Source organism: Eublepharis macularius, chromosome 11, assembly GCF_028583425.1.
Source record: "Eublepharis macularius isolate TG4126 chromosome 11, MPM_Emac_v1.0, whole genome shotgun sequence".
In the NCBI taxonomy this organism is placed as follows: domain Eukaryota; kingdom Metazoa; phylum Chordata; class Lepidosauria; order Squamata; family Eublepharidae; genus Eublepharis; species Eublepharis macularius.
Window position 1 is genome coordinate 46,054,361 of NC_072800.1, and position 26,564 is coordinate 46,080,924.

A 26,564-nucleotide genomic window follows, 5' to 3' on the forward strand; every position below is an offset into this window, starting at 1 on the left:
ATTAGTACTGGGATTGGTGGTGTTTAATTTGTTCATAAATGATCTGAATTGGGGGTGCGCAGTAATGTGGCCAATATTTACAGTTAATGCCAAATTCTTCATAATTATGTGACCCAGATTAGATTGTTGAAGAGCTCTGAAAGGAACACTCTAAAATGGGTGACGATGTAGCAAATGAAGTTCAGTATACGTGTAAAGTGATGCACGTTGGCGTGGGAAAAGTCCTAATTTTAAATCTGTGCTCATGGGGTTTGAACAGGTGATGAAGGAGATCTTAGGGTTGGGTAGCTCAGTGAAGATGTCAAATTAGAATGTGTGCAGCAGTGGTGAAAAAGAATTAGGAGAATTTGAAGCGGCTTTGTATCACAGCAGTTGTAGCAATCTAATAATTTTAGTGGACCTGCTATGCCATCAAATATAAGGTCTAAAATGGCTAATTGAGCACACTACTTGAAAAGAAGGCAGAGGCTAGGGGTTTTTGTTGTTGTTGTTTTAGTGGCTTTTAAAGTTAAATTCTTCAGTGCATTTTTAAAGAAATTCCTTTTGTGTGCTTGGCAAAGGATTCTTCTGATTGACAGCCTGCTTGGTTATTTATCTTATGCGTTTGCATTACATTACTTATTGGATTTTGTTATGAATTTTCCTTAATTTGTATGCTGAAGGAGAACTCTGTGGCATATTATCTGTCAGTATATGCATTTCTTTGGTTTTTCCTCTGTTTAAAGAAATAATGATATCGTGTCCTGTGTTCCTCAGTCACAAGATCCATTGTATATTCCCGGAACTTGGATCCTGTAGGTTAAGAGAAACTATAGCAGAAATATAGAGCAGCAGCTACCCAGCTATCCTATTATTATTTAAATTGTGCCTTTTATTATTAGTTTTGAATATTTATTAGCTGCTACGATAACTTTTTTCTTTAGTCAGAAAGTAGTAGTAAGGTGCATTCTTATCGAGCTAGCTTGGTGTAGTGGGGAGCCAGTTTGGTATAGTGGTTAAGAGAGTGGGACTCTAATCTGGAGAACCAGGTTTGATTCCTCACTCCTCCACTTGAAGCCAGCTGGGTGACCTTGGGTCAGTCACAGCTCTCCAGAGCTCTCTCAGCCCCACCCACCTCACAGGGTGATTGTTGTTGTGGGGATAATAACAACATACTTTGTTAACCGCTCTGAGTGGGTGTTATGTTGTCCTGAAAGGTGGTATATAAATCGAATGTTGTTGTTGTCATCGTCGTCGTAATCATCACCATTATGGGAAATGCAGCAGTAAAAAGAATGTTTGCAGAGTCCACTGTCTTTCATACAGAGTGTAGTCCAGAAGAGGCCTGTTTTAAGGATCTGAACACCTTAAGCAAGCTGTAGTTCCAGTTGATGATTAATGGGACACAAGCATACTAAATCTCAGAAGATCAGGATCTAAAGGAGCATGAATTTCTCTTAAATGGGGAAGAAATTAAAGCAGCATATACTCAAGAAACTGAGAGTACTTAAGTACTGAAGAGAGTACTGAAGAGATGGATTCATTGCTTTGGCTTTCAAGCTCATACATCCTCAGATGGGGGTGGGGCCGGTATCTATTTTCTTTTTTAACGTGCATATGCAACAATTAGTCAGCCTGCTTTGATCAAACAATAATTGCGTTACTGACTGTAACTGTTAATCGGTATTACTTCTACTGTGTGTTCTTTTTTTAAAGGACTACTTTTGTATATTCAGTTACAGTTACATGTAACTGCTGCATTTTAACTTGATGAATGGGTAGAGTTTGGGAAATGTGGAATCCCAAGCAAAATCTCTCTAATTCCTAATCCTTCAGTGAGAAAGGCAGACTATAAATAAATAAAGTAAATAAATAAGTACATAATACTACAGATTTGCATAAAGCCCTTTGTTACCAAAGAGAATATAGATGTGAAATGATGTAGGTATGAAAGGTGTGATGTTTGCATAACCCAATTTATTAATATTGATCAGCCTGTCTTTTTGGTTCCAGCTGAGCTACCAGGATCATCTGCAATCAGGCTTTCTTCCTTGCATGATCTTCCAGCTCAGCTGCGAGAATTGTACCAGCAGGGCTTCATCTTGGCTGCTGTCCATCCCTTTGTGCAGCCAACTAATGAGAATGAAAGGACTCTCCAGGAACAAATCTTCAGGGCTGTACTGATTAAGAAAACAGAAAGGTAAAGCTTTTCAAGTGAACTGGGGATAAAAATAGTCAATGAGATTTCCTGCTGAGATTTGACCCAGTTCAGGAAATTATAGCAGTGTCATGCTATAATATTTGCTGGGCGAGGCTTGGATATTCTTGTAGCCATAACATGTTTTGTGTGCTTAGGATCCATCTGCAGTTTGGCAGCAGTATCTGAGGATAACAAAATGTTTAATATTTTGGAATGCGCCGTCACCAGGAAACAGCCAACCCTGGGCAGAATTTTGAGATGTTCTCACTGTGTTCTTTAGTGCAATGATCTATTTTATTAAAGGCAGCCAGGGAAACTATTTGCTTTTCAGTAGCCCTGTTCACATTGCCTGTATGGCCAGTGTGGTGGAGGTGAAGAGCACGATCAAGTTGTATCGTTCGTGACCCTTGCTGAGGTTTCCAAGGCAAGGAACTAACAGAGATGGTTTCCCATTGCCTGCCTCTGCGTAATGACCCTGGTCTTCTTTGGAGGTCTCCCATCCAATTACTAACCAAGGCCAACCCTGCTTAGCTCCTGAGATCTGATGAAATCAGGCTTGTTAAATGTGCAATGCTTAAAAGTAGTTAAATTTCATTTCTTGCAAGAATTTTTCAACAATGTTAACACTCTTACCAATAATCTAAATAGATAAATTGCACAGTTAGAAGGCTAGTGATGCTGTCAAAATTTGAATGTAATAAGTTCATAATATGAATTTTCTCAGATTATAATACTTGTTTTTATTACAAAGCTAGCTCCCTTGACTTCAAACTATTGCCACATTTGCAATTAAAAACTAGATGCATTTCCAGTTTATGTGTGACTCATATGTCTATGTGTTCAGCATTCTTCAGGCTAAGTGGCTGAGACAAATATCCCTGTTGGTGCATGCTCCAAAGTTTATTACTTTAGTTGGTCACAGTGAAACTCTACTCATTGCTGAAATTGACTTGAACTTTTTATAAATGGCAATGTAATTTTACAGAATACCAGAAATCAAATCATTATCTGTGCTAGGAAAATCACACACACTTCAAGGGTATGTGTGACCTTTCACACACAATAATTCTTGCAGGAGGGGGTAAAATAGGTAATATAAATCAAATGTCTGTTGGCTTTAAACACTGCAATGCACTGTCTTCCTTTACACCTGCATTGTGATTTCTAAGTAGTGGTGCAGCTAGGTTCTTTTGAACTCTGGGTGTAATAGTCTTATTGGAGATGGGGGCTTTAGATGTTAATGTATACTTCAACGGGTGAAACTGCAGCCTTCTTTTAGGGTCCATCTGCTGAGCTTGTGGGGGTAGGACTGGAGTTTTACTCTGAAGTCCTTGATGGCACCACTGTTCCTAAGTGTCAGTGCAAGAACAAAAGCAAGCCTACTTAAAACTATTGATTATTGCTATTTACCAAATTACAGTTGTGTTTTTTAGTAGATCCCAAGAATGTAGTAAATCTCAGATGTTGTAACATCAACAAGTGGGAGGAATGCTCACCACATAAGTATGATTCATAAAAGCAGTGGTCCACATGTTTTTCTTGGCCTTGATGTCTGCTATTTGTGGCTGCTCCTCTCCTGAGTCCTTTGGGGTGTGCAGAGTATTCAGGTGAGGGGAATGGTCAGCCTCTTAACATCAACTGGGAGAGACACAGAAGTGACAAGAAACTTTCTTGCACCTTCTAAGTATATTCATAGGTTAATGCAAAGCAAAGGATTGAATCTGCCTATCGGAAGAATAGGCTCAGTCCATTTGCACTACTGAAGATCCCATGCTTCTGCCAAGGATCTTTCTGTATCATCTAATCACGCCTGGCCAGACTCATGAAATTGTCAGTAAAGCAAATAGCTCTCCCCCATGGCCTTTCTAAGAGCCAAGCTATAAGTGACAAATGATACTTGAACGGCAAGTGAACAGACTCACGTGTATTTCTTCTGTGGTCCGGAGTGGGGCAGTCATGACTACTGGGTAGCTCCTCCTCCGTCTCTTACGCAGGGCTGGACAAAACATGCGATCCTCGGGGAAGGGGCTTCCAGGTTGCTTCAGTTTTTTCCGGCCCTGCTCAGCAGGGGGATGCAAAATCTTCAGCTCTACGGAGCAGCGATCCTTGAAGATTGGAAGAAGTACGAGCGCGGACTCGCTGGGAAAAGGAAGGATGTGTTCCTCCAACCCCCCCCCCTTGATTTCACCTGTCGGAGCGGCATGGAAGCCGCAGAGGCGAGCGCAGAACCGACGATCCTAGTTAGCTAGGACCCGGTTTCTGCTGCGGAGGCACGAGGGAAGCGGCTGGGACGCCTCAGCAGCCGCGTAGCCAAAAGGAAGCTGGCAAGGTTCCAAACCGGCGGAGGCCTCTAAAAGCGTGCCAAAATCGTGAGTAAGATGGAGACCCCGCAGAGAGGCTTTGGAACTCAGTGAAGCGGGGAGGGGGAGGACGTGTTTGGCCTTCTCCTCACAGAGCCGAGTGCAGGAGCAGCCTCGCGGCTTAATGGCGGAGCAGGGAAGCAGTCTGGGGACTGCATGGTTTTCCCCTGGTACAGTGTGTCTCTGCCTAGGGCCAGTAAAAGGGGATTTATCCTTTAGTCTTAGGCCCTGGAACGTTCCCATTTTAAAAGGTGTACGGGGAAACTAATCTCGCCTTTATAGTAATGCTTGCCCACGCTTACTTTCACTTTAGGCGGCAAGTTTTGGCAGGAATGACGTCTCAGGCCGGCAGCACTGAGCAGAAAGTAACTGAGCCAAGCCTGGGTGGCATGGAGTCATCAGAACGGTCAAGACATACACATCCTAACCAAGGGGAAAGCCTAGGAAGTGGGGACCCTGATTTAACAGGCCCAGAAGCTAAAGCAAATATTTTGGCTTGGCTGCAAGCAGAAATTAAGAAAGGTATAGACAACGCAGTCAAAGATCTTAGAGGGCAGCCTGACCCTCAGAAAAAAGACAAACAACAGCCAAGTACCTCTAGAGGGAAAAGGCGTTCAGGATCCACTGCCCAAATCAAACCAAAAAAGAGGAGGTTCAGGGAGTGGGTAGAAGAGGATTCCAGTGCTTCAGATGGGTCCCAAGGGGGTTCAGAGTCATCCCATCAGTCCTCAGGGAGTGAGGAGGGGGAGTTATCAGAGGAGGAGGAGGTGGATACAAACCAAATACAACCTAGACTCTTTCCACCTGAAATGTATTCTAAGTTCATTGTCCGTCTTCTGTGCAGCCCCACATGGGACTGCACGTGCGCAGGCCTGCCGACCGGATATTTTTTCTTCCAAGTAAAGTCCACTAGGGGGTGCTCGTCCGCCGACTGCGCATGCACGGGCCTTCCCGCCCAAACGGCATCCGGCAACGGCGCCCCTTCACCCTCAGTTTCTCTTTTGCCGCCGACCGGTGTAGTTTTTCTTGTCCGCTGCGGAGAGAAATCGAAAGTGCGTTTAGAGATCGTCGTTCTTTTCTTGGTGAGACCCTCTCTCAAGATGTCTGAGAGAGCCCTTTTCAAACTTTGTGCTACTTGCTCACCAAGATGACCAAAACCGACGGTCATTCGGTTTGTTTAGAGTGTCTAGGGGAGGCCCACAAGGTGGAGGAATGCGAGCACTGCCAACGCTTTACCCCCAATGCCAGGGCCGAGAGGAAGCATAGATTGCAAGCCTTGCTGTGGAATTGGGCCATGAGTGCTACTGGGGCCCCTTCTTCCTCTCCAAAACCACCTTCCCTTGGAGGCTCGGTCCGCAGTACTCCTTCCCATAGACCACGCTCCCCGTAAAGGGCCCGCATGAACACGTCGGATCCGAAGAGCCCAACGGTCCCCTCGACTCATCTAGCGGACTCTGATCCGACTCGTATCCGTGAGCACCGAGACAGGTCCTCTTCGCACTCGGAGTCTGCAGCTCCGTCGGTTCCGGAGGCCAAGAAAGCGTCGTCGGATCCGATACTGCCCTCTCGGAAGGAACCGAGCGTCGCGGAACCGAAGTCCCTGGACCCGATGCCCTCGGATCCGGCTCCTCCATCCACTAAGCCGACGAAATCTAAGGGCACGGATCGCTCGGCTGAGCGTCCCTCAGTCGCCCTTGGATCCGATCCGATTTCGGAACCTACCTTGTCAGAGAAGAGGGAGCGGAAGGATCGGAAGCATAGTTCGGCATCTTCGATCGAGGCTCCTGCGGGGAAGAAAGCGAAAAAGAAGTCCAAGCATTGTCTGTCTACATCAGTTCAGACCGATCATTCGTCTTGGGATAGACTAAAGACACCTTCTCCTCGGATGAGATCTCCATCCTGCTCATCATCTGGAGAGGAGTGGGAGATCATGACCAGCCACAGGGATTATCCCTTTCGGGGGGACCTATCCCTTCATTTTGGCAGTAGAGATTACTTTGCTGATCGATCAGACTACCCAAGATCCCACCGATCGTACTCTCCGTTTTCCGGTAGGGAGGACTGGGGGGGGGGTCGTAGTGCATACTCATGCTACGACTCTCCTGAAAGAGGTCTCTCGCATCATTCTTCAGATAGGATCCGAGAACCGAGTCCTAGCCCTCCTTAAGATCCGTCACCGGAGGATATCATTGTCAGAACCGGGCGGGTGTCTCCATCCGAGGATTATAGACTCTACGCAGAACAGATGCTCCGTATGGCTCGGTATATGGAGATAGAAGTTTCTACGACCAACCCAAAACCCAAAGACAAAATCCTCCAGTATGTACAATCTGGCAATCCTTCCACCATTGCCTTCCCCATGACTGAGGGCCTAGCAGAGGTCATCACCTCGACCTGCGAGAAACCTGCCTCTGTATACCCTACCTCAAGGAAATTGGAGGCCCTCTATAAGACCAGGGACAATGACTGTCCTTACCTTTTTTCTCATCCTCCTCCTTCATCATTAGTTACTGAGGAGATGCAGGCAACACAACGCCAGAGCACGAATGTGGTCCCTGCAGACAAGGAAAGCAGGAAGCTTGATGCGCTGGGGAAGAAGATCTATTCCTCGGCATCACTGACCTTAAAAATTGCAAACTACTCGGCCATTATGGGAGCGTATCAGATCTTCCTGTGGAACCGAGTGGCTGTCTTCCTCGAGAAGTTACCCGATGACCAGAGGCCCTTGGCTAAAGTTATTATGGATGAGGCCTTGCGTCTGTCTAGGCAGCAGATTAACACCGGCTGTGACTCTGTTGATACAGCAGCCCGATCACTTGCATCTGCTATTGTTTTGCGCAGACACTCCTGGCTCCGCACTACGGCCTTGCCTGTGGAGACGCGCAATAGAGAACCTGCCCTTCAAAGAGCAGACCCTGTTTTCCTCTAAGACAGATGACTACCTGTCTCAAAAGCGTAAAGATCGCCTAACGGCTAGATCCTATGGCATTCTTCCTTCCAGACAGCCAACTGAGCACCGCACCCAATACCGTTCCTACCAGAACTATAGGGGGCGTTACCAGAGGTTCCACCCGTATCCTCCTTATGGGTCCTACAGGCCTTTCCAACAGGCTTCTGCGCCCTACCAATGTAGGAGGCCTAATAACAGGTCCCGTCACAACCGGCAAGGCTCGGCTCCTAAGGAACCCCCTGGTCAGACCAAGCAGTTCTAGATGACGTCTGCGGTGTTTGGGGACAGACTGTCTACGTTTGTGCCGGCATAAGCCGAAGTTACCAGTGATAGTTGGGTTTTGAGCATCATTTCAGTTGGCTATAAAATTCAGTTTGAAAGTTACCCTGAATTGTCTCCGCCTGATTTTTCTCAGCAAGACAGGACGAATTGCAAACCGAAGTGTTAGCCTTACGAGAGAAGGGGGCAATTCAAGCTCTTCCCCCTAATGCTTCCCCTCTGAGATTTTACTCCAGGATGTTCCTGGTAGACAAAAAAGATGGTGGTGTACGCCCTATCCTCGACCTGAGGAGGTTGAATAAATTTGTCAGGGCTAAAAAGTTTAGGATGCTCACGCTGGCCACTGTGCTACAGCTTATGCCGGATGATATGTGGTTCGCTGTCCTAGACTTAAAGGACGCATACTTCCATATAGCTATTCACCCAGATCATAGAAAGTACCTTCGGTTCCTTTGCAAGGACAAGGTTTTCCAGTACCAGGTTTTGCCCTTTGGGTTGTCCTCCGCCCCCAGGGTTTTTACAAAATGCATATCTGCTGTGGTGGCTTACCTTAGAAAGCAGGGTTGCACGGTGTACCCCTATCTTGATGACTGGCTTCTGGCTGCATTATCAGCTGAGGCCCTTCAGGAGCAGATAGAGAGTGTCGTATGCACCTGTTCCCGTTTGGGACTTCTGGTTAATTTTGACAAATCTACCCTTCTCCCCTCTAGGAGACTTACCTTCATTGGTATGGTGCTGGATGGGATTGCCAATAAGGGTTTCCTCCCGGTTGAGTGGGCGCAGAGGATCTGCAGGATGGTCGCCCTTTTTAGGAGGTGCAGATTCCAATCCGTGGTTTCCATACAGCGCCTACTGGGGCTGATGGATTCCGCTACGGCGGTCACACCCTTTGCCCACTTACATATGAGGCCACTCCAATTGTGGTTCCTATCCGTCCATGACTTTGAGTTAGCCTCACAGAGACAGAAGTACTCGATACCTAGGGGGATCATTCGTTCCCTGGATTGGTGGGGCGTGGAGTCCAATCTCCTCCAGGGTGTTCCTTTTGGCCCGGTGCAGGCCCAAATTACCATTTCCACTGATGCGTCTAATGTGGGCTGGGGATCGAAATGTGGATCCCTTAAGGCCCATGGCACATGAATTGACGTTGAGCAGGGGAGTCATATTAACTTGTTAGAACTGAAGGCCATTTGTTATGCCCTTATTGCGTTTACAGATATACTACAGGAAAAATCAATACAGGTCCTTACGGACAACAGTACAGCCATGTGTTACCTGAACAGACAGGGTGGCACGACTTCACAGGTCCTGTGCAAAGAGGCAATCTGCATCTGGGAATGGGCTCGGGCCAGACACATTCACGTCCAGGCAGTGCACATTCCCGGCACTGCAAACGTTGTTGCAGACAAGCTGAGCCGCATGGTGCAGGACAATTACGAATGGACTTTAACAGACTGTTACTTAAACAAGGTCTTCCTGATGTGGGGGTTCCCGGAAGTGGACCTATTCGCTACAGAGTCCAACAAGAAAGCCCCCCTGTTCTGTTCCAGGGGGGGGATTAGGTCTCCACTCCTTGGGAGACGCCTTTCAGCTAATCTGGAGGGGTTGTCTCTTTTATGCCTTCCCCCCTTTCCCGCTGATATCAAGGACTGTCAGCAAGATTCAGCGGGAGGGTTCCCATGTGATCCTGGTGACCCCCTCCTGGCCTCACCAGCCCTGGTTCCAACACGTGCTGTCGCTGTCCCGGGGTCAGTCCTACCGCTTCGAGCTCAGCCCGGACCTTCTGTCGGACAGGGGGATGTGGTATCACGATTTACCCAGACTGAACCTCACAGCATGGCGCTTACTGGGCAAGGGGGAATGTCAGATAGAGTGACTCAAATCTTGCTTAACGCTTGGCGAGACACGACCAGGAAGTCTTATGCCGTAAAGTGCAAGTGTTTTGAGACCTGGGCTGCTCCTAAGGGACTAAATGTCTGGGACTGCCAGTTGGCATCTATTTTTGAATTTTTGTTGTCCCTGAAAGATGATAGGTTGTCTAACTCGTCCGTTAAAGTTTATTTGGCCGCCATATCGGCGTTTCATCATAGAATTGACGGAAAGACAGTCTTCTCTCATAGTCTGTCTAAATCGTTTCTGAGAGGGTTAAATAATGTGTTTCCCCAGGCCACTGCTATTGTGCCCCAATGGTCCCTTACGCTAGTTCTAGCAGAACTTATGAAGGCCTCATTCAAACCTTTAGTGACTTGTGACCTGAAATGGCTCTCCCTCAAGGTCACCTTTTTAGTGGCAATCACTTCTACAAGGAGGGTTAGTGAACTGGCGGCCCTCAGATTTGACCCTCCATTTCTTAAGATTCACCAGAATAAGGTGGTGTTGAGACCTGATATTCGTTTTAGGCCCAAGGTGGCAACCCAATTTCATACTTCACAGGATATTATCCTTCCAGTTTTCTTTCCTGCTCCGGCCAGTACGGCGGAAAGGGCCCTACACTCTCTGGACGTGCGTAGGGCGATTTTGTTTTATTTGAAACATACAGCTGCCTTTAGGAAGGATAAGAAGCTGTTTGTCTGTTACTTTGGTGCTAGACAGGGTAAGGCTGCCACCTCTCAATCCATCTCTCGTTGGGTATCTCTGGCTATTAAGACTTGTTACTCTCAAGCTAACCTGCCTTCTCCCTTGGAAGTTAAAGCACATTCTACCCGGGCACAGTCTACCTCGGCAGCCTTCCTGAAGGGCATCCCACTGCGGGACATCTGTACCGCCGCTACCTGGTCTTCCTCGGAAACGTTTGCGAAGCACTATGCAATGGACGTCATGGAGAGGAAGGATGCCTCGGTGGGACAAGCTGTTCTCCAATCTCTCTTCCTTTGAGGAACACACCCACCTCTGAGGTAAGCTACTTGTTAGTCTCCCATGTGGGGCTGCACAGAAGATGGACAAGGAAAACAGAGTTTCACTTACCGTAACTGCTGTTCATTGACATCTTCTGTGCAGACACACAACCTTCCCTCCTGCCCCGCTGTGTCCTTCCTGACCTGTGTTTTTAGGGTTGGACGGCGGCAATGGAGAAATTGAGGGTGAAGGGGCGCCATCGCCGGATGCCGTTTGGGCGGGAAGGCCCACGCATGCGCAGTCAGCGGACGAGCGCCTCCTAGTGGACTTTACTTGGAAGAAAAAATATCCAGTCGGCAGGCCTGCGCACGCGCAGTCCCATGTGTGTCTGCACAGAAGACGTCAATGAACAGCAGTTACGGTAAGCGAAACTCTGTTTTACTTGCAAAAGTGTTGAGAACCTTGGAAATATCACAGTCCGTTGCAGGTAAAGCAGAGACGGAATCCTCCTATCCACAAGGTCTGGAGAGAGCTTTACTCAAGATGGGACCAAAGCATACTGGTGTACCTCTGCCGGCTATTTTCCACGATACCCTGAGAATGGAGTGGGATAACCCAGCAAAGCCTAAACTGTATCAGTCTGTATTTCACAAGTTCTACTCTCTGGGTCTGGATGACGCCAAAAAGATCAAACTCCCAATTGTGGATGACCCTGTTACTAGTCTGGCAATGACTTCGGTCCTTCTTATGGATGCGGAAGGCATGCCTAAGGATCCATTGGACAAGAAAATTGAGCAAGCCTTACGCAAAAACTTTGAGGCATTCGCGGCGTCTCTGAGATCTTCAGCAACTGGGTCACTGTTTGCGAGAGCAGCCTCGGATGGCAGCAGCCGGGAGAGAAGTCCCTAAGGAGATAAAGAATGAAGTGAAGAGGATAGCTTTGGTGGTGGCCTTCGCAGCAGATGCCACTTTGGACTCATTCCAAATGTCTTCTAGGGCCAGCGGCTTCAACGTGGCGGCACGAAGAAACACGTGGCTGAGAAACTGGGACGTGGATCCACCATCCCGCAGTAAGGTGGCGGCGATTCCATACTCAGGCAACAAACTTTTTGGAGAAGCTCTGGATAAATATCTGGTGGAAAACACAGAAAAGAAGAAAGTATTACCATCAAAGAAAAGGGACATGAAGTACAAAGGAAGGCATTCCTTTCGAGACTTCAAAAGGCCAGCTAGACAGAACTTTGACAGACCATTCAAAAGCAGGTGGCAACCCAAACCTAGATCTGACAGCAGATCCTTCACCTTTAGGAAGTCAATCCCCCAATCCAAGGGCCAGAAGAAAAGCAACCAAGCATGACTATCTCAGGAAGGTTGGACAGATTGGGGGGCACCTACAGGAGTTTGTGTCCCAATGGAAACGAACTGTGTCAGACAAATGGGTGCTGGAAACAGTATCCAAGGGTTATTCCTTGGAGTTCGAGAAGGTACTGAAAAGACGCTTTATTCAAGTTTTTCGGAACCAATCACAACTGAAACATTTGAAAATAAAAGGGGCTATCAAGCACTTGTTACAGATCAGGGCGATAGAACCAGTACCAAGACATTGCAACAAGCAGGGTGTGTACTCAGTCTTCTTCATTGTGCTGAAGAAAAATGGGGAAGTCAGGGCCATCTTGGACCTCAAATGGCTGAACCTCCACATAAGATCCAGGAAATTCAAAATGGAAACGATGAAATCAACCACGGAAGCCATACAACACGGGGATTTCCTAGAATCCATAGATCTGTCAGAGGCCTACTTACACGTCCCTATACGACCGGTGCAAAGGAAGTACCTGCGCTTCGCCTGCAACCGGGAGCATTATCAATACAGAGCTCTCCCTTTCGGCCTGAAATCCTCGCCGAGGGTTTTCAACAAAGTGCTGGTTACACTGGTGGCCTTCCTCAGAGTCCAGGGGATAGCGGTGTTGTCTTAGTTGGATGATATCCTGATAAAGGCTCCCTCCCTGCAATCAGCACAAAAAGCGGTGTCACTGACAATAGATTGTTTGGAGAGTCATGGCTTTATTGTCAACCGGCAGAAAAGCATGCTGTCCCCGACACAGAGAATTGTACACCTGGGGATAATGGTGGACACGGTGTTGGACAAGAACTTCGTATCTGTGGAGAGACAACAGAAAATCCTCACCTTGATCAAAGACATCCAATCAAGAAGGACGGTGGAGGTCATGCAACTGGCCAAGCTGCAAGGCATGATGGTGTCTTGCCAGGATACACTTCAGTGGGCCAGATTTCACACCAGACCCCTACAGAGGTTTCTACGACCTTACCAGCGAATCATAACCCACAGATGGCAAAAACGAGTGGAGATTCCCCAGTCGTTGTACAGGGAAATGAACTGGTGGCTGGATCCGAGCAGGTTTACAGAGGGACCTCCGCTCAGGGAACCAATCAGGATAGCAATAACAACAGACACCAGCCTGACAGGATGGGGAGCACACACAAAGGACAAGATGTCACAGGGGGAGTGGCTCCCCAGAGAACGAGAGGCCAGCATAAACCTTTTAGAACTCAAGGCCATAAGGAATGGGCTATTGGAGTTCAAAGACGATCTGCAAGGCAGTCACATTATGGTACACACAGACAACATGACAGCAAAGGCCTACATAAACAGTCAGGGAGGCACAAGGTCCAGACTACTGAACGAGGAGGCAGAGGAGATCTTTCTCTGGGCGGAAAGGAACACAAAATCTATAAAAGCAAGCCACATTGCAGGCCAACAGAACATTCTGGCAGACTGGCTGAGTCGGAACAGAGTGGACCAGTCGGAATGGACATTGAACAAACAGACCTTCTCGCTGATATGCAAAAGGTGTGGCACCCCAGAAGTGGATCTTTTTGCCTCTTTCAGGAACAGACAAGTTCCGCAATTCTTCTCGAGGTACAGAGAACCGGAGGTGATGGGAGTAGATGCATTGGCTCAGGAGTGGCCACGAAATCTTCTGTATGCGTTTCCTCCAACGAAAATAATACACAGAGTAGTACAGAGGATCCTAGATCAGAGGGCGAACATAATCCTAATCACACCATTCTGGCCACGGAGACCTTGGTTTCAAGACCTCAAGAGGATGTCATGTATGGATCCGTGGATCCTGCCATACAGGGAGGATCTGCTAACACAAGGGAAAATTCGTCATCCAAATCCGATGTCTCTAAGGTTGACAGCTTGGAGATTGAACATAGACAACTTAGGGAATTAGGATATTCCGAGAGGGTGGTCGCTACAATGTTGGCCTCATGGAAGGGTTCGACCAAAAAGAGCTAGAGTAGGACGTGGCAGCTATTTGCTAATTGGTGAGACAAGAAAGGATGGAATCCCATGTCAGCATCCATGAGGCAGATTCTTACTTTCCTGCTAGATGGTCTGGACAAAGGACTTAGTACTAGTACCTTGAAAAGGCCGGTGGCTGCGATCTCAGCAATCAGGGGATCGAAGACCAGGGCATCTCTCACCCCGCACCCCCACATTAAGAGGTTCTTGAGAGGGACCATGCTGTTGGATCCACCTCAAGTGCACCATTTTCCTACCTGGAACCTGAACCTGGTGCTGAAGGCTCTCACTAGGGAGCCCTTTGAACCGATGGCGACTTGCTCCCTTAAGAATCTGACTCTTAAAACAATCTTTCTAGTGGGTTTGACCTCCGCTAGGAGGGTGTCAGAAATAGGGGCACTTTCAGTAAATAGGGACCTGTGCATTTTCCATCAGGACAAGGTAGTGTTAAGGACAGACACGGTGTTTATACCAAAGGTCAACTCGTCTTTCCATAGAGGGGAAGATATTGTCCTGCTTTCCTTCTGTGCCAATCCCAAACATGAGAAAGAGAGGGAATGGTACAAATTAGATGTTAAAAGGGCCCTAAGTTTCTATATAGACAGAACCAGCCAGATACGTAAAGTAGAGAGCATGTTTGTTTCTTTTAGAAGGAGTACTATGGGCAAGAAAGTGACATTGTCCACGCTGAGCAGGTGGATCAGGGAGTGTATTGTGTTGGCATACAAAGCTAAGAATCTTTCTCCCCCTGAAGGAATCATGGCTCATTCCCTTAGAGGGGCAGCCACCTTGGCGGCGTACAGATCTTTTCCTTCCTTGGAAAGGATATGTAAAGCTACGACGTGGAAATCAGTCCATACATTTACTAAACATTACAGGATAGATCAGATGGCTTCTTCAGAAGCAGCCTTTGGCAGGAGAGTGCTACAGCACATCCTGAACGCATAGAATACCTGCCCAAGGGTACACTGCTAGGCATATATCCCAGTAGTCCTGACTGCCCCACTCCGGACCACAGGAGAATGGAAGATTTATATTCACTTACCATGAAGCTTCCTTTCTCGGTGGTCCAGGAGTAGGGCAGTCAGAGACCCACCCAGTTTTTTTTTTTTAAATTACAGTTTAATAATGTTTCAGGCCATTTTTGGGTTGGAATGTTGTTGGTCGATTTGTTAGATTACTTGATCTGTTGATATTATTAGTTACGTGAAACAGGACAGGAACAACCTGGATTGGAGCCTTACCGGGGATCAATGCGGGCTTGGAAAGGAACTGAAGCAACCTGGGAGCCCCTCCCCCGAGGATCGCAAGTTTTGTTCGGCCCTGCGTAAGAGACGGAGGAGGAGCTACCCAGTAGTCCTGACTGCCCCAATCCTGGACCATCGAGAAAGGAAGCTTCACGGTAAGTGAATATAAATCTTCCATTCTCCCTGTTCACTTGCGCTCCACTTGCACTCCACTTGATCAAGTGGAGTGCAAGTGAACAGGGAGGAATACACGTGAGTCTGTTCACTCGCGGTTCAAGTGTCATTCGTCACTTGTAGCTTGGCCTTGAGAGAGCTTAAGGGTGCAGGGGTGAAAGGAGAGGATGAAGACTGCTTCTGGCTCTGCACACATGTGGGAGATGATTTGCATTCCCCCACCTGTTTGAAAGGTAAGCTAACAGTTGCATGTTAAACACGAGGTGGGCTGGGGTTTTGTCCAGTGCAAATCTGGATAATGTGAGGAGGCTTTTGGTCAGTTCCTAGCAATATATGGAGAAACCAGCATGAAGGCCAACATCGTATAGTGACTGGAGTGTAAAACTAAGACTGGGATGAGCTAAATTGAAATTCTCACTCAGCCGTCAGGCTTACTGGCTGACGTCTAATCCTCTCTCATCTTAACCTGATCTCATTGTGTTATTGTGAAGGTAAAATGGAAGAGGAAAGAACCATTAAAGTAACCACAATCTCTTTAGAGAAAGAAGAACTGATAGATGAATAGAAGTTAGAAAGGGAGAATGTATCTTGCATCATGCTCATCTGCAAGTTTGGTTGATTGGAAGAGATTATTGTTTGCTAAGAACAGACTAGTGCAGTGATGGTGAACCTTTTTGAACCCGAGTGCCCAAACTGCAACGCAAACCAACTTATTTATTTCAAAGTGCCAGCACTGCAATTAAACCTGAATACCGAGGTTTTAGTTAAGAAAAAACAACTCATACAGTTGTCCCAACTAATTAACATCTCTCTCTCTCTCTCTCTCTCTCTCTCTCTCTCTCACTCACTCACTCACTCACTCAGGAGCCACGAATGAAAGTAAAGCAAGTTAAATCAAAGCAGTTTGCCCTTCTTTAGACCAGCAGCCCTGCTTGCAAGCACTCTCTCTCTCTCTCTCTCTCTCTCTCTCTTTCTCTCTCTCTCTCTCTCTCTCACACACACACACACACAAGAGCCATGACTGAAAGTAAAGCAAGTTAAATCAGAGCAGCTTACTCTTCTTTAGAAAGCCAGCCCCACCAGCCTCGCTGCTGCCTCTGCTTCCTGCTGCTAAAGAGATGGGCAGCAGGGAGGCAGCCTTGAGGAAAAGGAATCAAGTGGGCAGGGCCAAAACCCATGTGATCTCTGCTCAGAGCTACTGGAACACCGTTGCAGGCGTTCCCCCTCCAAATGAGCCCTGGACCTAGCGATCGGCGACTTGGCTCGCGTGCCCACAGAGAGGGCTCTGCGTGCCAGCTGTGGCATGCGGGCCATAGGTTCTCCATTGCTGGTCTAGTGACTGCATTTGTGGAATTTTAGATAAAAGGCTTGTGTCTCATGCCACACCTGAACAAATTATAGTTGTTAAGGCTACCCTTGAGATATTATCTATGTTATCCCCTGGAGGTTCATTGCCTGCCTGCAAACACCATCTTCATGGTAATCCATGAGGGTGGAATTTTTTAGATGTTGTATTTCTATTACAGGAATGGGAGAAATGGCAATTGTATATTGAAAAATGGTTTCAAGCACTGTTTCATGATAAATGAAAGCTATGGTATAGAAATGACAGAAGCGGTTTCCATATGAATTAGGCAGAAGATGTGCTGTTGGGAAAAGGAACCAGTTTAATGAGATGTAGGTAACTAATCTTACAAATCTGTGGCTATAGGCTCATCAACAGTCTTTCTGTTGACTGTTGAAAGTAATACAATTTGGCAAACGCTAGACTTTTGCATTTGTATGATAGAAAATAAACCACCATGGTGCATAAATTGCCCGTTTTAATAAGGAGCTTGTGAAAAAACAGAGTGTATACATTTTTGGTCTTTAACCAAAGCAGTTTGCCAAATATTGTATTGCTTGTAGCCAGATGAATGGGTGAAAATATAATGTCTCATTCTGACATTTTGTTAAAGAAGCTGCTAGTGAGAATTTTCTTCTGGTGCATGTGAAACTTTATGATTACTTACTGCAGGGCCAGTTGTAATTGCAAATTCATTAGTAGAAACATGCCATATGAATTCAGTTACAGTTGCCTGCTATTTTCAATAAGGACTCCTGATTAAAGATTCTGGCAAGAACTACACAATTTTATAAAAAACTTTTGAGATTTTCTTTGTGGAGTATGGCATGTCACAGTTTCTGTTCTAGTCCCCTCTGTACAATGTAATATACTTCTGATCCTTCACTCCAAGTTGTTTTGATTTAACCTTGGTCTCTTGAACAAAGTGCTAATTGCATATGTGCCTAGTTTTTCACTCATCACATTTTGTGGAATACCAAAATTAAAATGGGATTGGATATTTTTCATTCACAACAGAGGTGTTGTATGCACATGAAATAATTTAACACTTGAATTAATATGTGCTGCCATTCGTGTTGTGATTCCTGCTCCTGGTTATTTTATGTCTTGTGCTACTCAGACTAGTACCAGCTCAACAGTGTTGTAACAGACATAGTACAGTTCTCTGATATGTATTTCACAGCAGGGAATTGCTTGTTTGAAAGCTTCTCTTCAACAAAATCACGCCCTATGAGGGAAATTAATACGTCAGAGAGAAGGTTTCTCTGTTGCATATCATCTCTTTTTTTTTACAGGGTGTGCTTGTAAATGAGCAAGCCATTTCATTAAATCTGAGATGATATAATTACATAAGATCTTCTGCAATGTAAGTAACTGTGCTTACTTTAGAAACCCTTAGTGAATGGTAATCAGGATGTGTTACCAGATTAAAGAAATTTATTTCAGCTTTATGTGTGTGATCATCTAAACTCATTAATTAGAACAGAATTGGAAATAGTAGGTAGAAGGACATAGAACTGTAGTTGTTCCAAGACATCTGCCCTGCGTAAAAAACCTTCCCCTTTTTTTGTCAAGCAGCTTTACTGAAATCAATGAATAAGCTGGTTTTGCATGTCAATCTTGAGCAATAGTCTGTCTAGTACTTTCACTGCCTGTTGGCTCCATAACCGTGGCCATTCTTTGTTCTTATGATACAGCTGCAGGTATATTACAAAAGGAAAAAAAAATAAGCTGCGAGTCCTAAAGGATGCCATGTGTCCTAAACATGTTATTGTTTCTTAAAACCTATTTGCAAACATCATAAGAAGAAAAGGTTAGGTCTGGTGTGCTGCAACCACCAGAGAAAGATACATTAATGGTGGGAGGGACTGGTGCAGGTGCAAAGGCTGCACCAGCCTGGTAGAAGTGGTAGAAGTGGCTTGACAGACTTGGCTTGTGGACTGCCAACTGAGTCACAGGACTTTGAATGGACACCTAGCCTGTAGGACTATTTGCATTAATGTTGAACAGAGTGCCATATTTGATGTGTTAACCTGAAACATTAATTGTTTCACTTCACTGAACTTAAGAGTAGCCCTAATAGCTAGGGAAAATGTTTAAACATCATCTTTACAAGTGAATACATTCAGTTTCTGTTCCATTGCAACTGTGCACACATCAGCATATTCAAACCTTGGAATTGTTGTCTGACAAGGAAGAAAAAGCCCCTCCTAACCCTAACCCTCCAAAAGGCCATAAAGGAAATGATATATTTTAAAAAACGTGTCTTAGCTTATCAACCAAACATAAAATCATCAGATGCTTAGCAAAAATTCCCCTTTTCTTTTCAGTGTCTTAGGCTCCATGTTCATACCACAGCTGCCTTTTAAAAAACCAAAAACCAAATTGAATGCACGTTAAACTGAGTATTTAAGTTTCATTCTGGATTACAAAATTTGTGCTTTATTGATAACATTCTAAAGTTATATAATTATAAAACTATTCATTTGACCATTCCTTTGCTACAGTCATTTTTCACATCCTGATTTATCCTGACTAGAATTCAAAAGATGTCCCTTGAAAACTACAGCAGTTAACTTTTTGTTTGAGTGGGGGTCCTTTTTTTCAGAACTGGCTTGTTGTATTTTTTTTTTTGTCTTTGAATGAAATTAGTTTGTCGAGTGTAGAAAGTCAAGGAGAAGTTAGGTGGGTTGTATTGGTAAGACCCTTCTATATCTATTGTATTGCTATATTAAAATGTCTTTAAATGTAGTTTCTTCTCCAAATGCCCAATTACAGTTTCGTGAGCAAAGGAGCAAACATTTCTAAAATGCATCTAAGTTCTTCTGGTAGATTTCTGGTAGATTTTTTTTAAAATAACAAATATTAAGATTTCAAATAGGAAATTGCATGTGGAAATGATTTTGTTAATGAGACCACAAAGCAGTTACACCAGAACTGGCTCACTGCTGCTTTCCATTCAGAAGTAACAAAAGGGTCCAAGGAGGACATAGTACAGGACAGGGTGCAAAGGCTATACTGACAGAGAGAAGCTTGCGTTGCTAGGGTCAAAGGAAGGGACAGGTGCTCTGAAGGTCATAGCAGTCCAAGAGTGCTGAGCCTGGAATTTGTGTGGTTACAGAAGGGGAGGACAGAAAGCCAAGAAGCGGTGTGCTTGGATGGAGGACAAGACATAGAGTTGTTCAGCAGAACATATCAACTATCTTGAAGGATCAGCATGAGATAATTTTGTTTTGTTAAAGAGTGAAATGATGCGAGTGATATACTCTTTTCTGAGAGCCAAATGTAAGATCATAAAAATGTTGATCCTGAGCTTGACTTCTATGGCAAGACAGGGATGGAGGGGACATAGGCAGGCATGTGTTTATATGCCTCCCTCTGATACACGTAGGTTGGGTGGCAGAGAAAATGACTGGAAACTGTTACTTTCATCAGCTTGTCCTGCTGCCAAGAGATAGCTTTAAGTAAGATGTGTGAGCCCCTGTCTTTGGCAGAGGGGAGAGAGAAAAACATCACAAGAGTATGGATTAAAAGGATCAATTTCAGTGCAGGTTGTGGATGAAAAGAAACATTCTATTGTCGAAGGCTTCTGTCCAGTTCCACCAAATGGTACTTACTTGAGTAGAGATACTTAGGATCTTACGATGATGAATGAATGGAGAGTTGTGGAATTAGAATGGGGATGCAGGGTTACATAAATAGTGCATTATGGAAACCACAGCTGTAAGTCCACTTCACAGTGATAGAGCAGTAGTCCTCGAGCAATGCAATATGACCCTTGACTAGATAGTCCCAGGAGTGACCACAATTGTGATTGTGAATAGAAGGTCTAGCAGAGTCCAAGTAAATTTGCTTTTACATAGTTGGGGCTTCTTATAATATCCTGCCACAAAGTGTTACACCAGAAATTGCTCATTATCTCCTTGTGCCTCAGCTGAATCCAGAAGTAACATGTAAGGAATATAATGTGCAGACAAGGTCTTGAACTCAGGCTGGATTGACTTCTGTGAAATGCTTTAATTACAAAATAAATATTGTAGGTCTGATTAGGACATTCAAAAATATTGGAAGGGGAAATGTTCATGGCAGGTATGTTGAAGCTACAAATGTGAGGTTTTAATCTAGAGGGTGCTTGTTCACAGTGAGTCTCACATGACAGAACAGATTCACACTGATTTACACTTTCAGAAATGTCTCTCACAGAAAAGGAATTGCTAGCAGGCGATAGCTTATTACAGCACCTGTCATCTTACAAGCTGATTTGCTTCCAGAAAGCTAACCAGAATAAGCAAGCTAGGGTACATTATACATAGAGACAGAAATAAGCTAAGTAACGGGTCATTTAAAAGTTCAGAAACGCATAGCAGCCATATTTCTGTGTCATTTTGTTTTCTTGTTTTGTAACTGTTGGATATGGCTTAGTCCATTACTATTGTAACAAATTCATCTATGCAAGAAAGATTGCAATAAAAGTAATTGAAGGTTTGATTTTCTTTATTATTATACAACTCAACTTACATATGTTATAGTTTAACAAGAAGCTGTTCTGTTTCTCAGATGAAATTTCAAAATTCATTGTTAATTGCTATGGGTTGGATCCTGCCAGGTTTTCTTCTTGATCTTCTCGGATTCCCCTCTCCACTGCAGCCTTCACCTCTATGTACTAGTCAACCTGGTTACTGTAGGCTCCATGTGCACATTTTTTTCCTGTTGGGAGGGCATGATAGATTATAAAAATCATGGGAAAGGCCATTGATGGTATTAGTATACTATATAATTATATAGTGCTTTCTGTAGTTGAAGGGTTTCCCAGGCAACATCACAGTAATAACAACCCTGAAAGGCAAGCCAGTGTTATTCTTCCATACTGCAAATGAGGGACTGAGACCTAGAGCGTAGCCTGCCTGAGGTCACCTAATGAATGTGACAGAACTAAGATTTGACCCAGTGTCCTCTTGGACCATAAGTCATTCTCTTGGCCACTGCCAGCTCTTGGCTCATTGGTAAAAGAATACATGGGCCACCAAAACTTAATATTTGATTTGGTCTGGGGACAACAGGATTCAAATTCTGCCCCCTCACCAGCTGTTAAGTTCACTTGAATGGCTTAGAAGTAGCTACTGTGTTTATCTCTAACTTACCTTACAGGTTTGTTATGAGGCGCAAATGGAAAGCCCCTCATATTTTTTTTCTGAGCCCATTGGATGAAGGGAAGGATGTAAGAGTGATAAAATGTCTGATTCAGTATCTGGCATTTCCAGTTGAAAATAGCAAGACTGATAAATGCTTCCTCATTAGACCCCGGAAAGTCATTTCACCGCCAATCAAATTTTGACAATGATGGGCTAGAGGGAGCATTTGATCTGACTTAGTATTAACACATTGTCACTAAGGTCAAACTGTCATGAGACAGATTATTTTTATCCTGCTGCTGGTGTGGTTTTGCAATAGTAACCTTGCTCACTAAGAGTAGGCTCAGACATTTCCTGAGAGAAACCAGTGTTAGATCTGGGTTTAGATCTGACTCAGTATGATAGCTTCTTTGTATCTTATTTTTATATATTTTATTTTTAAACCACTTCTTAGCTTAGCTCTTGAAGCAGCATGTAAAGAGTACATTACCTTAAACATATTTCCTATACATTAGTGGTCTTGTAATACAATGAGAGCCACCAGAATAGTAAGCCAATGCCTAGCATTTGTTTTTTTTTAAAAAAATAAAATACTTTATTGTTTTATTCCGAATATAACAACCCGTCACCGACATCACCCGTGTAGGGACCTTCAGGCGGTAGATACATAAATATTATTCCATACAATATTATTTCATATTCACAATTACTCCCTGTACAACTCATTCCACTTAGCCTTATAATTAAATTAACCTCTCAATTTCCTATTAACCGACTAATCATCCCAAATTGTTTAAACGTTTCCAAGTACCCCACCATCCTTCTAAACCAATTCTCCTCTCAATGCCTAGCATTTGTGTCTAGTTCTTGTTATCTTCAAGTAGCTTTGGTAATTATGGAACATGGCAGGAAAACATATTGTCTGCCAGTAAAGCATTTCACCATAGCATTCTACATGATGTGTTTTATGTCCAGATAGTTGAACTCAAGTACTCCTTTACATGCTATTAAAAATTTGAGTTTTTTCCAATAATATAATGAGAAAGATGTATATATATTTCGTCAAATGCAGTGTCACACAGTGATTAGAGTGTTGGCCTATGATCTGGGAGATCCAAGTTCAAATCTCTGCCATGGCAGCTTGCTGTGTGACCGAAGGCCAGTTCCATGCTGTCAGCATAATCTTCCTTACAGGGTTGTTGTGAGGGAAAATTGGAGAAGAGATTTATGTAAAGTGCTGTGGGTCCCCATTGGGGAAAAGGTTAGTGCATAAATGAAGTAAAATAAATATAAATAATATATTGATTAATATTTGCTTAAAATGTTTTTACCCAGATACTAATAATTAATTATAAACCTCTCTCAAGTTCTCTGGCATGTGAACAAAGAATGAATCTGTCCTCATTAGGCTATGGATGATGTCCAGAAGCAGTGAGACAGATCCTCATAACTTTGCATTATCACCAAAGTCCTCTTATATGTGCCAGAGGACATCGTGGACAGACACTCTCACCTCAGGTAATAGCAACAGATAGAGGCTGGCTACTGGGATCTGATCTGAATTATAAGTGAACTGAACTTTTTAACGTATAGCTTATATGTCCTAGACTTGTGCCTTCTATTCTGTGTCACATATTCTTAAGCCTTTTTCCTGTCTGTGCTAGCATGCAAAAAGGATGGGAGGGGGGAGTTTAGACCATCCGGCTCTGTGGTTTTACTCAGCTTCTGTTGCTGACAAAGGTTACAACCATAATTGTCCCATTTATTTCTTAAAGTAATATTTGTGCTTTTATTCATTTATCTTGGTATCCTTGACTCTCTGGCCACACGTGCTACTGGCTATCTCGCTGGCGTTTTAGTATGTCCTGGAGCTAGGTAGGAATGTGAGGGATACAGATTTTATAAGCCACTTTTGGCCCTCATGGGGGACAAAAGTGGGGTATAAAGGTCTAAATAAAATATTTTTATGCTGTTCCACCTTATAGTGTTGGCTATCCATGAAAACTCAGTGGGAGAGTATCTTGGAAATCCATGGAGCTTTCATTTGGTTTCTGGATGTGAGCGTTTCTCCACAAGAAAAGGTGTGTTTTTTCTCTTCTCCACTTACAGAGTGGTGTGAGCACCCAGCTGCTGGTTTTGAAAAATATAACACTATGTAGTCCCTACACAAAGTCTGCAAAGAGCAGCTATGGACTTAACAAGCACTACAACTAGCTCTGAGAAGAAGTCACTTTGCTATAGAGAGGAACTTGACAAGAAGATTGAAATCCCTGCTCAGTTTCACCTCTGTAGCAAAGAGGCTTCTAGGAGCTCAAGCCTTCTCAGTTTCATCACTGTTCTTTGCTTTTGTGGAGAGGAATAGATAATAGAACTTAAAACTACTGTCTTTTTGGCCCTTACAGGGAAGGGAATACTCCCATTTTCTGTAGCAGCCTGGAGATAGTTGTCGGTTTTGCTGCTGCTCTTCGCAGATTTTGTGTACAATTCTCAGATCTTTTACAAGATTTTACACCTCCAACAACATGTAAATTTTCCCCATCTGAGTAATATGTGCAAGAGTTTGAATATCTAAATGCAATCTGAATTTTCTTTCCCACTGGCAATTGAATTGGCTAGAATCAAGCATAAGGGCAATTAATGATGTTTATCTGCATGTAAGGAATATGCCAATTAAAACCTTTAGATCTCGTCAAGAGTGACTGAACTTTGGTTTGCAGTGTTTGCAGACCTGGCTCCAGCCTAGCTAGAAAAAATGTGCTGGATTTCTTATTCTAACACCTGCAGGCCAGTCCTGGTTCCCTAGAGATCTGACCTTGAGAGACTGGCTCACAACGTTGTCGTTCGTCTGTGCAGCCCCACATTGGGAAATCTCCGGAGAGAAATCTCCGGGGAGAGATTTCTAGCTCTAAAAGCTCTGAAGGGGCACTCCAGGCCCTCCACGCATGCGCGGTATTTCCCGCCCGATCTGTGCAGAGACGCCAAGCTCCCCTTCAACCCTCAGTTCTCTATCTGCCGCCGGTGAGAGAGGTTGTCTTGCTCCCGCTCTGCTCCAGCTGTAGTGTTTTACCGTTAGTTTTAGCGTTAGTTAGTAGTAGTTTGTTCAGTAGTTCAGTAGTTTAGTCATAGTTATAGCTGTTAGTGTTTAAAAAAATTTTTTTTTAAAAAAAAGGGGGAAAAGGGATTGTTTGTTCAGGCGCCTTTGCAATGGCGCAGAAAGCATTGTTCAAGAAGTGTACTCGTTGTGACACTACGATGACACAGACCGATGTACATTCCTTATGCTTATTGTGCCTGGGTGAGTCTCATGATGTTGCCAGTTGCCTATTTTCCCACCCGGTGTCTTAATTCCTAAAAGGGTCTCTCCGTACTTTTCCCCGTAGGAGTGCTCCAGTTCCCCAATGGAACTTATCTTTAGTTTTGGCCCAGTTGATGCTCCCCCCATTTGAACCCATGGCACAGTGCCCCTTGTCTTTCCTATCCTGGAAGGTGGCATTCCTTATAGCTATTACTTCCCTAAGGAGGGTGGGAAAGCTAGCTGCACTACGAGCAGACCCCCCCTTCTTGCAATTCTACCCAAGTAAGGTTATTCTGTACCCTAGTCTCCAGTTTATTCCTAAGGTGGTGTCTTGGTTCCATCTCAATCAGAAAACGGCCTTGCCAGTGTTTTTTCCCCATCCCACTTCAGACGCGGAAAAAGCATTACACAGTCTAGACATAAGGAGGGCTTTATTATACTATCTAGACAGAACAAAGACATTCCGAAGATCCAAATCACTCTTCATTTGCTATGCGGGCACACATAAGGGGTTACCGATTTGCAGCCAGTCTTTATCCAGGTGGATAGTAGCAGCCATCAGGAAGTGTTACTTTACAGTGAACACTCAATGCCCAGGAACAGTCAAAGCACATTCTACACATTCCCGTTCGTCTTCGGCAGCCTTCCTTCATGGTACACCGCTACGGGATATCTGCCAGGCTGCAACGTGGTCGTCTGCGGACACCTTTATAAGGCACTATGCGATCAATACAGACTCCAGATTGGATGCTGCTGTGGGAAATGCAGTTTTACATTCACTGTTCACTTGAGGTCTCCTTACACCTGCCCCCATTGGTGAGTAGCTTGTTATACTCCCAATGTGGGGCTGCACAGATGAACAACAACAAAAACAGTGTTTCACTCACCTGTAACTGTTGTTCGTTGAGTTCTGTCTCTGCAGACACACATTCCCTCCCTCCTGCCTCGCTGTGAGGAGATATATTTGTCTTCCTCCAGCGGCAGAGGATAACTGAGGGATGAAGGGGCGCTCAGCGTCTCTGCGCAGATCGGGCAGGAAATACCGCGCATGCACAGAGGGCCTAGAGCGCCCCTTCAGAGCTTTTAGAGCTAGAAATCTCTCTCTGGAGCAGGCCTGTGCAAGCGCAGTCCCAATGTGTGTCTGCACAGACAGAACTCAACGAACAACAGTTACAGGTGAGTGAAACACTGTTTTCCTATCTTTACTCTTCAGTTTCACATGGCAAGTGAGTCTTAATTGGCTGTTAGTTGGTAGGTTGATGTCTGGAATCCTGACAAGATGGCTTCCTAGCTTACTCTCTTCCTTTCTCTAACCATCATTTTCTACCATCATGTGTGAGAGAAGACTAGTTCCAGGCCTCTGGTCATCAGTATGCCTCGTGTTGCATGGCATGGAAATGGCCTCCTTTGCTAAACCAATGGGTGAGAAACTACCAG

The 26,564-nt window shown here is 44.7% G+C and overlaps 1 protein-coding gene across 1 annotated transcript in view; it reads left to right on the forward strand.

Annotated features, from left to right (window-relative positions):
- Positions 1-26,564, forward strand: part of RFTN1 (raftlin, lipid raft linker 1) — a 202,791-nt gene that overhangs the window by 51,359 nt on the left and 124,868 nt on the right. Inside the window, exon 3 of the mRNA XM_054991528.1 lies at positions 1,993-2,179. Within this exon, the coding sequence (XP_054847503.1) occupies positions 1,993-2,179 (187 nt within the window). The remainder of the gene's footprint in view (positions 1-1,992; positions 2,180-26,564) is intronic.